We start from the raw sequence: 13,284 nt of genomic DNA on the forward strand, positions 1-13,284 counted from the left end.
GATCCAAGTCTATTTCTTTTTTTTGGAAAAGGACAGGCCATGATATTATTCCATGAGGCAGGATGCATTCAAAATTTGCAACACATTTTCCTGAGAAGGTCTGGTTCTCAGAAGTAATGCAATAGAAAGGTCAGAATTGTGATGTTTTTACTAAAAGTAGAAGTGCAATAAATCATGCACAATTATGATTAACATGCACATCATTCTTTCAGAAAGAATTTTATCATCATTATGTCATTCTCATTGATATTCTGTGGAAAGGACTGAATTGGTTCTACTCAACTGAATACTCTGTGTGTTAGTTTTGTGTTAGATAATTCTCATTCAGTACAGCACTTAAGAAAAAAGCAAGAGTAGCACCCAGATCTGTTTAAAAACTATTCTTAATAACTTAGTAAAAGTACATAACATTTCTTTTAGTTTTGAGGATATGTAGTGATGTTCTCAGGGAATTTTCAGCCCCAGCTATAAAACAGCTCAACTTTGCATCTGTCACATCTCTTCCCTATATGCCAACTAGGTAAGGAATATAGCTTTAAAAGAATATGGGAAGATGAACAGAATGCTCCTAAATCTTTTATAGCTTGTTCCAAAACTTATTTTAAGTAACTTTGCTATGATTCTTGTGGTAGCTACAGATGTGATAAACAGGTGTTCTGTTCTTATGATCTAGTTGAGACTGCTTTCCAAAAAATCGATAAGAAATGGAACATAAAGTTCCAAATATTTGATGATTTTTTTTTCTAATTTCCATTTTAAATTACATCACTGTTCTTGCAGGAACTGTAGATGATGCAAAGTCCTTCTGGTGTTGAGGAATACAGTCAGCACAGGTAGCTTGGTGAGCAGCTGCAGTGGGAGCTCTGGGTGTTGGGAGCACAAGGTGAGAGGCCACAGATAGCTAAGCCTTAGCATAATAAAAGGCATGGGGACCTGCACCCATCCAGGTGACCAGACACTCAGTGATATGGCAGAAGCTGAAGAGCCCAAGACTTTCATGCACTTAGACTACGAGAGGATAAGAGCCCAGAGTTTCCTCTGTTTGAAGCCCCTCCTCAGAGGTACCAGCTCAAATTGTTACTTTTTTATATGGTTATTGCGTCAAGATTTATATGGTTATTGCATTTTATTTTAAAGACTGGGACACCTGAGACTCTGCTATAGGAAATTTGGGGTCGAGCCAGTAAGGAACCCTAATTCGACTTTGTGAATTTGATGTGTGTAGATGCCAAGGGGCCTCGGTCTCAGCTCCATTGGTGCAAATATGACTGCCAGAATAGTTTGATATTCAGGAATAGCCTAGGGGATGGTCTAGGTGAACTCAAATCGCTGAAATTTACATTCTGTGTCATTGGCCCACAACGAAGTAGTAACTGATGTATAGTTACAGATTACAGCATGAAGTTTCAGTCCATAAAACAGTTACAGTAAAGTATTTCTGGTAGCAGTTACCTGTTTAAACTTTTTATCTACTTGTGACAGGAAGGTTCAGAATTATATTTGTTGTCCAACTTGTCTACCATCAGCACTAAATACCTTTATATCTTCAAAATTTTGTACCCTCAGAAGAATTTTGTACCCTTAAAATGAAACTCCACCTACCCCTCTACTTGTAAACCTGATGTAGACTTCTGTTCTGCAGAGCCTGTGTGTGTGGTTGCAGTTGCTGTTTTCTCCCATCTGGCCTGGATATATATTTCCATCCTATGGTGACTACAGTCGCCAGTGGGAGTGATGTATGCCTATGTCTCATCCTAACATCGTGGTTGAAACACATCTGAATCCAAAGGACAGTGCTGTTAGACACCCCATTTTAAACACGGGAAAATTTGCATAGTGTCTTATAAAATGGACCTATTGGTGTTTGTTTCAGAAGGTGCTTGCTAGAACACCAGACATTTTTCTGTGGTTTTCTAACCTTGTGACAGCAAGTTATTACAAATGTATCATTAAAATATTTTAAATGTATCATTGCTGCTTGAGTGTAGTTCAAATCCTAGGAGAATCCCCTACTGACTGACAATCCTGCATGCCCTCAGTGTCCCCTGAAATGTGAAGGATTGACTCTCCCACTTCCTGGGATTCTCATTGGTGCCAGGGTTCAGCATGTAGGCTTCCAGAGCAACAGTAATATCTGTCATTTTGAATGAATACAAATCTCTAACAATCCATGTTTGTACAGTCCCTGTGGAAGCGTGTTGTGTCAGCTGTGCTCACGGTACTTTAAAGGCTTTATTAAGTCAGCTGGCAACACACCCTGTCTCCAGGCGCTGACTTTTATGGCAAAGGACCTAAGAGACTTTTTTGTCCCCTTCTTATTTTTCCCTTCCACCCTCCGTCCTCTCCCTCTCCCCCCTTTCTCATGTTAACTACCTTTCAGAAACACAGGAAGTGATTTTATAGAAGTCTTATGGCTGTGTTGCTATGTTCATAATACCCACAACATAGTTTACAGGTGAGCGTATTTACCCACCCACACAATCTGACACATACATGCACACACACTGTCAAGTACCTTTATGCAGTCTGATATTAAATCTGATCAACTTATTACAACTGATTGATAGAGAAAGTGTAAAAAATTTACGAATAATTATAGCCAGCTTTCATAGCCCATGTAGCCATTTGAAAGGAGACTATGATAAACTGCGTGAAGGTTCTGGACCATGTATTGCAGTAAAATTCCATGCATATTCTGTCCAGTGGCCTTTTGTGTAAGAACTGTACTTTCTATTTGCTTTAATGTAGACAAAATTGTTTAACTGGTAAATGTTAAAATATTAGTTTGCTTAAGTCATGTTTTGAGAATCAGTTGTTCAAAGACTGTACTTTCCAGTGACATTCAGAATCTTTTCTCTTGCAGCCGTTTCGTAGAGTGACGTTTTCTGTTGTGAGTCAGCCTCAGGACCCGCATCAAGGGTCATTGCAGAGTTGCTATGACAGCGGTCTGGAGGAGTCAGAAACACCAAGCAGTAAGAGTTCATCAGGGCCAAGACTGGGTGCCCTTCCACTCCCAGAGGACAACTACGAAAGGACTACGCCGGATGGCAGTGTTGGTGAGGCAGAGCATATGGAAAATGGTAGGGGCAAACACAACATTCACACACATAATCTCACTAGCAAGTGATACTAAGTAGACTTTTGAAAGGTCAGTCCAAAAATATAAATAAATATATAAATAAATAAAATTGCAATGATTTGATTTTAAAGTTTGTTAAAATGCAGGTATACAAAATAATGGAACATAACACCACTAATTAAAACAGCACTTTCTTTTCTTTATATGACTTAAAATCTATACTGTAGAAGTAGTTAAAACACTGAAAAAAAATATCAGTAGAGGTCTGGGGAAATGGCAATTGAATAAAATTACATACTTTTCATTTTAGATAAAAGACCATAAAGGACATGTATTCTCATTTCCTACCATTTTTGATTCAAAAACTACTTAGGAAATTTCCCTGAATGTAATATATATAGCATCAGGAAAAGAAAATAGCATCTTAAAACCTCACTCTAGAGAATTCTCTTTTCCCCAAAAATGTTGTATAGACTGTTTTCAAAATAAAACCCAATGTCAAGTCCATTCTTCATTATTTAGAATAGAACATTACTTTCCTTTTCTTCACACTTTATTTTGTTCAGTAGTTTTACAACATCTCATTTAAATTCAGGGTCCATTTATGTAAAAGGGGAAAATGCTAAATACTTATTTATTCCACAGTAATTCTCCTACTATTAAAAACCAAAAAATATTAATATGAGTCTCAGATTAGGTTCTGCTTTTCTTTCTATCTAAAACTATTTGAGATTAAAAAACCAAAAAGACCTATTCTTTTTGAAACATATTTTATAAAACATGAATACTTCACTGTTCTCCAGTTCTTGGACTTGAAGTCAGAGACTGACTCCATTGTATTTTCATGTGCCCAGGAACAACAAAATAAATTAATACACATCAAAGTGTACAGATTTTTGATAACCAAATAAATAATGGGGTTTCTAATTCCATTGTAATAGGTGGGTACATGCAAGAAGGGTGGTGTATTTTTTCGTTATAGAATGAATTGATTAGTGTGGCTAAGTGCATGTTTTAGTTTTTCAATACTGAATTGTTCTTGGGGTTTTGTCTTATCTGAAAGAGACAAGTCAAACCATTAAAACGATGTTATTCTTCATGGTAAGATATTTCCAAATCTAGTATCTATTACTAAAGAATGGCTACAGCAGTCTACATATGCTTAAAGTATATATCCCAATAGCAAAAAAAATTGACTAAAAAGGAAGATAGTATTATCCATCTAAAGATATATTAGATTACGTATGTTTATACGTTTGCTTTTATACATTCTCCTTGGTTGTTTATATTAATATATTTGTTTACATTTCATTTTTCTGGGGATGGGGTAGGGGTATAAAGTGATAATGATGTTACTGGAAAAAATTTCATAAAAAAGCTTATAGAATTTGTACCTAAATTGAGCTGATTATTTTATTGTTTATTTTGTAGTGAGATTTTGTAGTTAGGAAAATAAAATTAAACAATTTGTCAATTACTTTGGACATGCAGCAAGGTAGAAGATTTGTAGACATGAAATTCTGAGTTCAGAAAATATTTTAACATGGGATATGCCTGATCCAAGCTGGAGAAACTGTAGATTAACAAATGGATGTAATTTTTAATGCACTTGATAGCCAATGAAAAAGAAGATCACACTAACTGAAGTGTAATTGAAAATGAAGAGTGCTTGAGCAGTGTCATAAATTAAAGCAAAATAATTAAAGTTTTTGTATTGATGCAAAAACTGGAATTGCATTCTAATAACTAAAATATTTTAGATGATTTTGTTTTTTGAAAATATTTTATTTTGTATTTGGTAGGATGAATTTCTTGGATTTGGTTTTGAAAATAGTATTCTATAATTAATAAATAGAAACATAGATAAATACGTTAGTTCATGGTGAATTAAAGTGAATGAAAAAAATAATCTCCAGTAAAAAATTTTGCATGGTAAGACATGCATAGAATAATCAAGATTTCCTCCTCCTTTATAAAACCTTGAACTGAAACCTTTAAAAGGTAGGTGATGTTGTGATGAAAATTATACTCTAGAGGCTTTTGGATTTTCCCGTCACATTTTAAAAGCAAGATTTCAACACTGGCATGTGATCTGCCTCCAGAAATTTCTGTTAACATTAATCTATAAATAATGATGGAACAGGATGGAATGTACTTTTTTTACTTCATATATGTAATACCTGATATTTGAGTGAGAGTTTTCTGTAATATGACTCTTAAGTCCACTTGTATATTAACTATTTTAAGCACAATTGTATTGGTCAAATTCTGATAATGTAGTCTTCAATATTAATGGACCATTCTGACAGAAATATAATTGGAATTGAAGTCTGTCAAGTGTTCATTTGTCACATTTAATTGGAATCTAGGTAATCTGCAGTTTTTGGCTTGGTTAGGTTTTAATCAGGATTTATACTGTATTTTCATGTAGATTTTCCATGGAAACAGCATTTTGGAAGTGATCTTGGCTATTAATCTTTACTTCAAATATTTACCATCTAATTTCAGTTGGTGTGAAACAATGCAGTTATAATTAATTGCTTTGGATTTCCTTAATTTTAGAATTTGAAATAATAATCTAAAGCACAGTAGATGAAACCTTCTGATGCATTTCCTTAATTTTTTTCAAACCTAGATGACTAAGGAAAACAAGTAATCTTTACCGTTAAGGCAAATTTAAGAAGGTTCAGTTCACAGGTCGAGTAAATAGGAAATTCAACTTTCTGTTTGCTGTTAAGACCTTCTTTACATTTTCTCAGTTGAGAATAAAACACTGGAATATGGGAAAAAAAGGGGTAAGGGGGTTCATTTTCTTAGAATATGCGGTACATTGCCTACCAGCCTACATGACTGTCAGATGTAGATTGAAGTTTTATTCTGCTGATTAGCTGTGGTGTCAGATGCAGGAGGAAAAAAAATAAAGAAAAAAAGAAATGTTAGCAGATTGACTGTGAAAATTCAGTATGCAAAGATCTTGTTAATTAGTAAAATCTGCAGAACCAAAAGTAACTTCTGAGTTAATTTATCCCCTGCCCTTGGAGCTTTCCTTACAAGGAAATTCTGCTCATATATGCAGCCTTCTCTGATTTTGCTATTAGAATGGTACTGTGTTAATGTAAATTGTACAATAATTTTCTGAAGAACATTTTCATTACATTCATATTTGTATATCAAGGGCAAATAGATTACCATGGTAAATTAGTTTCCTGATCTTTTGTCATAGCTTTCTCATTCTGACTATGCCTAATACCACATCTCAGAAGAAAGTTTTAAAAACCCCTGTGACAGAAGCTTCCAGAATTACCTCTCCTCCTGACCCTAACAGTTAATATACAGAATGTGATTTTCTAAATAATAATAACAATAGTAGTTGTACTAAAAATCCACTAATTTATCACAAGCCAAGTTACTGGCCTGGAGGATGTCTTTCAACAGCGAAATCCTCTGAAGGCTACCAAAATTGTTTCAGGTTCGGCTTTCTGACTCTCATTTAACTGTTTTAGTGACTATTCCTTTATTTCATTATGAGAAAGAGCATGGAAGCATTCCATGTAACTTTTTAAATAGTATGGATTGTTATGTTGCCTTATAATTTACCTTTCCTCTGAATTCTAAATCTTCCTAGGCTCTATTTCTTCTGGCGAAGGTAGGGATAGCTGGAGATGTATTCTCACAATTTGAAGACAGCCTTCTCACACTGATTCCTATGTTATTAATTACAGATATGATCTCTAAACAGAGCTTTCATGGCTCTGTTTCATTACCCTTCACCTAGTTCTATTAGGTCTCTCTCATGTTTCTTGCAGCTCTCTTAGAAATATTTCATTAAATTCCTTCTCTCTACCCCCTGATTTCTGCATACCTACTATTTATTTATGCATGTACTAGCTTAATCAGTTTTAATTTTTGTTTCATTTAGCTAGGTACGTATAGTGGTGAAACTGCAGCACTGTAGATTATGGCTTGTATGATCCTCCGTAGAGATTTGTTTCCATGCAGGCCTAATTAGACCGTTTGCCACACCTGAGATACCTGCCTTAAAGCTAGCTCAGGTACGTCTACATGAACATGACTTTGATCTGCAAGCAGAGAATTTTAAGTTAGCCCATGTTTCAATATCAAATAGGGTTGGAAAAGAGTATTCATCTCTGTGAAAGAAGGAAAATAAGGGAATGGTTTACAGCTTCCATTTTTGCAGAGGGAAATGGAGTAAAGAAAGATTAAGTGACATGTCTGAAGTCACAGATAAAGTAAGGAGCAGAGCTTAAAAAGGAGCTCAGAACTTTTGTGATTCAGTTACTTGACTCCCACAAAGAAATCAAAAGATAAATTACTCTCTGACTGACACATGAAGAAGTAAAAGGCAAGGAAGAGAAGTGCGTTACATTGGTTCATACAGTCTGATATATGCTCTGTTTTCAATTACAATTTCAGATTTAGATTGCAAGTGTCAAAGTTCCACCATCAGTATAGAGAAGGAGTTCATAATGTAGGAAATGATGACTTAAAAATGCAAAGTGAATTTTGACAATTAATAAATGTAATTAGTTTTATCTGTAAGACCATTCTCTCACTTTTAATTGTGAAATAGATTCTTAATCTGTTCTCCGGACCAAAGTGTGAAAAAAAGAATCCATTAATTTAGAGAACCCGTGTTTACAGAATCTATTTTCCTTTAGCTTTTTGCAGTGCAAATAACATGGCTTAATGTTCTTGAAGACTTAACTGTCCTTATTGCAAACATGGCAAACAGACACTCACTGATTTATTTCAGAGAATGACTGCATTTTCGTAGTTCCCATTATTTTCAAATGTTCTGTTCTCTTGAATTCAGGCCTGAAAATTGCATGAGAGTAATTTTGTTTTTAAAATTGTGTCCAGAAAATGTTGATGTAAGTAGTCCATCTGAGAGGCTGAGTCAGTAAAGGTTTTCAATGCAGTGATTATTCAGTAACAGTTCATTTTTTTTTGGTTGGTTTCTTTTTTATTCTGTCATGGTTGCTGCATCTACTTTTTCTTAAATGTCACCCTGCATGCATGAACTCAAAATACAAGAAAGTGCTGCAAAAATTATTATATAATACAAACACATAAGAATTCCTATATTTGTTTCTGATAAATCTTAACTTATAATTAGGCACACAATGAATTTTGGATTCTTTAACACTAGCAACATACACGGGTAATGTTTAACACTGAACACATACATATTCAGTGATGAATTATATCTTGAACAAAGTTTTTTTGAGGATACAGAATTCTGATGAGATCTGTGAAAAGATATTTTATAAGAGGAAAAAAAAAAACCCAGCTTGTAAGACAGAAGACAAGCTGTGTAGGAATCCCTGATGCACTAGGTAGTCTTATGTAAGGCAGGGAACCTGTCTGGGAAGTACACTGGCTGCTTTTCTTCTTGATTTTTTTCATTTCTAATATTTTACTGTGTTCCTTTAGCTGACTTACCCTATATGTCTAGTGAGTTTTTTCAACAAAACTAGGAATAAAAAAAGAGGAATAGGTTTGATAACCTATATGCACATTAATACTTTAAGTTTTAAAATTATATTGTGCCTGTTCTTTAAAAATTACTTGTATTTTGAAGTGTTATATACATATACTTGTAATAGAAATGAGGGAAATATATTGTGTGTTAAATTCCTAGTGCTGATATATATTTTTTACGTATAAATTCACTTTATTAAGCCAATAATTTATCACACAAAGTTGAGAAATTATTTTCAGTTGTCCATTTTATGTCATTGCACTAAGGTTTACTGTATATTAACTACTGTTCTATGTTTACATTGTACTTCAAATGCACAGTGTAAAGTAAAGCCCCAAATATATGCCAAATATGATCCGAAGTAGCTCTCATTGAAGACACCAGAATAGTATTTTTTATACCTTCTCTATTTTCCTTGACTGTCCAGATAAATAACAACTTCTGTGTTCTATTAATGAAGTGTACCTGAGTATTGCTGTGAATTGTTTTACACTTGATCAGGATTTTAACTGCTCAGAGAACATATGCTTGGATCTGCTGGAATCAAAGGAATGAATATTTCTGTACTGGAAATCAGCCCCCACACATTGGTAGCAAAACAAATTATTCAGCACTTTTCTGATTTTCTGAATAGAATTGTATGACTCTTGGTGTTCTCTCTATTGCTTTCCCATTGTATTTGTTCTAGCTTCTTTTGTGCTGCAGACTGAATAACATATGCCTCTTTTCTAAAAAATCATATTATAGGATTTCTTCCTCCACTCTTGATTTCGGTATCCTGCTCTTAAAAAGAAAGTATATACAGCAATAGCTGTTCACCACTGTTAAAAACAGCCTATTGATACCAGATAACTTGAAATGCCATGTACTAAAACTTTGGTTTCTTTTATTACCCTTTAAAAAAGGAACTCCATGTTTACATTCCATCAATTTTTGACCAATAATTTTAAAATGGAGGAAGACTTTGTATTTTTAAAGAACCATACCTGCAGTTGTATCTGTTAGGATGATGCAGTAAGGGAAGGGTTTGTATGAGCATGTGGGTGTGCACACATGTGCAAATCTCAGTGAGTCAGTTCTCACTGCAAATACTCATGAGATCTAGGCAGTTGCAGTTATATAACCTGCCTCTATGAATTTCAAATCATTTTGCTGAGGTGGATATGAACGAACATACTAAACTGACAAGTGGAGAACGAAATGATCAGAAAGTAAAGCAGTATGTCCCCTGTCATGCTATGAATTGATCCAAACTTTGTGCACCCCTCAAAAAGTAATAATTTGAACATCAACTTCCAGTTTGATGAAGGTTTTGCAACTGACTTAGGGAAGTTAGGCTTTTGTCCAAGTCTTCCGTGCCAGCTGCTAGCTCAGGCAGCCTCCCACTGATGCAGATTGCAGAACTCCCTTTGATACTGTTGCAGTCCTGAATGTAGATGGGAAGGCAAAATGCATTCCAAAATTTACAAACTCAAGGAAGAACAGACATCTGGTTTATGAATGGAATATTTAGCAACCTTTGCATCCAAGGCAGGCTCTTTCCTGAAAAAAATCTGATGTGAAGATTCAACGGAAATTTATTTTTCCTCTGTTCCAAGGAATTCTTTCAGCATACTGTATTTCCCAGTTGGCTGTATTTAATGTAAGCTTCTTCAGTTTCCTGGACAACATTAGATCTTTCTATCCCTTCAAATCTTCAAGGATGATGAAGGTCCAAAACAAGTCCTTTATATGGGTATTTCATCTTAATTTCAGTGGAAAATACTTTTCCCGTTACTGCTGGTTCTCAACTACTCTTCTGTTTATTTTTTATTTAATATACATTGCAGAAAATGTTGATACCTTATTATCTTTATAAAACACATAATCTTACAACTGTCTTTGTCACAAATCTTTATGTGTTGGGTATGATGTTTTAGAATCAGTAGCTTTTCCTATAGACAAAAAATAAGCCCAAAACCTACTGATAAAATTAAGAGAATAAACTGTATAATTTCATTGGGTCCATTTTTAAAATTATTACATACAAATTATTAATTCAGAACAAAATTCTGACTGTATTTTCAAAATGGGGTACTTGGACTGAAGGAATATGAGCATGTCTAATTGGCCACAGAGTTGAACCTAAAGGAATCATGACATTCACAAAGATCTGATTTTAAAAATAGGGAAACAAATTCAAATCTCAAGTGTATTAAGCCAGCAGGTGCCCATCTATGTCATAAACAAAAATTTTTATTTTAACTACTCTTGTTACATGAACAGTTTGAGTAAAAGTGGAGTACGAGGCCAGAGAACAGACAGGTATTGCCCTGAGTTATTAATTTATAACTAGTTTCACAAGTTGCATTTTCACTTCTAAATGAGGTCACTTCTTTTTTTGCTTCTTTTTAAAATCATGTAATTTTTAATAGAGATTTGTAAACTGTAAAGCTCACTGTGCAAAACACAGAAGAACATATAAAAGGAATCAGTCTTGCATTTCTTTTTGCATCCAAAACTTCAATTTTACATGTTTTCAGCCTGTATCTTATTTAAGCAACTCAAAAAGATTTCTTGAAGGAAATTTTTTTTTAACCTGCTGATGTGTAAATTCAAAGTTATAAAAGGAAGTGTGCTTACCTAGTTGCTACACAATTTAGTTCTTCAGGTCCAACAATAATCTGGAAAGGTTCGTTTTCGTGGCTGGATTCCTGTGTGCCAGCCTTCTACAGAAGGCTTCTTCAGAATTTTTTATGTATCCCATATATATGGGAGATCCAGGTAATGTATAGGGTCAGAGCAAAGATCATCTGGTGGCCAAAATAAGATGCTCAGGGGAAAGTATAGCAGGGCAGATAAACTGATTTATTTTCCAAGTAGCTTTCTATACATCAACAGTTGGGAATTCTGATTCCCTGAGCCCCGTAATGTGGATTTAGTAATCTTTATGGATTTACATACTCAAATTTGTCCAGTTTCCATTGCATGCAACTATTAATATCTCTTTTCCCCAATGAGGAAAGCGATTAAAGTGATTGTGTGTCCCATTAGTCTTGGATTGGACAAAGGAAAAATGAACTTCCTAGCCTGTTAGGGAACAGTAGACAGGGATTTTTTAAGAGAATGTGTTGCTTTGTACTCATACTAAAATTTTCTGTTGTATTTGAAGTCCTTTACTCAGTTATTATTTTAAAAGGTTTAAACCCCAAAGATTGAAGGGAAGCGTGTGCGTCTCTTATGTATTTCAGCAAATATTAATGTAAAGTTAGTATGCCAAAATCTACAGAAAGGTATTTAAAGGAATTAGAAGCCCCAGTTTGATATGTGTCATTTGCAGTTCTGAGAGTTCTATTTTATATTTATATTTTATAACTGATTTTCAGAGAAATGGAACAATTTCTATGATGACAAGAGGATTTAAATCCAAGGATAATATGAATTCAGGCATTTAACCATTTCTGAATATTACTACAGTATCACCTATATTGCTTTTTTTGCCTCAACAGCAACACAGCATTCAATGTGAATGCCAACTCAAATACCTTGGATAAGTAGACAAAAAATCATGTCATATGCTCAAAGAAGACGTACATTAGAATTTTTAAGAAATTGCTTCAAATTTTTGTACACTAACTTAAAATGATATTTCAGGGCTTTTTGGCTTGTTTTGGGCAAGGAACAGCAATAAGAAAAAAACCCCACTACCAAATAAGGAGGGGTTTTATGCTCCAATATAATTTTTGTGCACAGATAAAAGCAAAAGAAAAGTCAGCATTTATTATGTAAAAAATGTATTTTAGTAATACCTATTTTATAAGGTGGTTTGTTTTCTTTTTCTGTAGACTAGAGTAATAAATTCTATTAATATTGGTTTCAAATCTCTTATTGTAGATAAATTGCCATTCATGTTTAAAAGGGCTGTCCATTCTTATATGGCTTTCAAGAAAAAACAAACACATCTCTCAATGAATAAATAAAAAAAAGATTATTTTGGTGGATAATTCAAATCTGGACTTTTTTCTAACATGTAAAATAGCTGAAATTAAGACAGAAATGTAAACTTCTGTTTGGATAATAGGAAAAGTAAAATGTAAATGCAGTGAAGAAAGAACTGTACTGATAATTTATATTGATGGTTGTGTGCTCTCTTGCAATCTAACATGCCCATACGAGCTTCTTCAACTTGCTTGTTTTAACCTGGTTTTTAGCTGTATCTAAGGAATGAATCAACCCTAATGATGCCTGCAGAGTCATTTGTTCTTTTACTAAGCAATCTGCATTATTTCATCAGAAAGGGAAGAAAATTGAAGTGTATCCTATCTAAAATCGCATGTAAACAAGCCATAGGACTATCTCCCACAAAAGTGTTACTTTTCTCCCCCAGGGTTCATGGGAGATTTATTTTCTTGATCCAAGGACTTTTCTGTTTTTTCTGAAATTTTAATAGTGCTATAAAGACCAGTAGTGTCCATAGAGATAATTCTGGGAAAAGGCTTTTTAAATTACATCTCTTTAATTCAAAAAGTGTGTGGTATTTGTGTCCTGCTGTCTTACTATCTTTAAATTATTTCAGCTGCACAGTCAGTGGTTTTCTCATGTAGTTGTTCTGCTCACAATTAATTCATATCATCTTTGAAGAGGAGAATCTGTCCCTTTTTGAGGCAGTGCAATGATATTCACATTATCATGAGATATTAAAGTAATATTATCCGTGGAATAT

The 13,284-nt window shown here is 34.1% G+C and overlaps 1 protein-coding gene across 7 annotated transcripts in view; it reads left to right on the forward strand.

Annotated features, from left to right (window-relative positions):
* Positions 1-13,284, forward strand: part of PCDH7 (protocadherin 7) — a 270,924-nt gene that overhangs the window by 123,488 nt on the left and 134,152 nt on the right. For 2 of the 7 annotated variants that reach the window (XM_048304313.1, XM_048304315.1), the window contains one exon: positions 2,864-3,056. The exons of 1 other annotated variant lie outside the window; for it this stretch is intronic. In XM_048304313.1, the coding sequence (XP_048160270.1) occupies positions 2,864-3,056 (193 nt within the window). Of the gene's footprint in view, positions 1-2,863; positions 3,081-13,284 lie in introns of all 7 variants that reach the window. 4 more of the 7 variants (XM_048304316.1, XM_048304317.1, XM_048304312.1 and 1 more) reach the window with 2 other exon arrangements.

Source organism: Corvus hawaiiensis, chromosome 5 (genome assembly GCF_020740725.1).
Source record: "Corvus hawaiiensis isolate bCorHaw1 chromosome 5, bCorHaw1.pri.cur, whole genome shotgun sequence".
Taxonomy (NCBI): domain Eukaryota; kingdom Metazoa; phylum Chordata; class Aves; order Passeriformes; family Corvidae; genus Corvus; species Corvus hawaiiensis.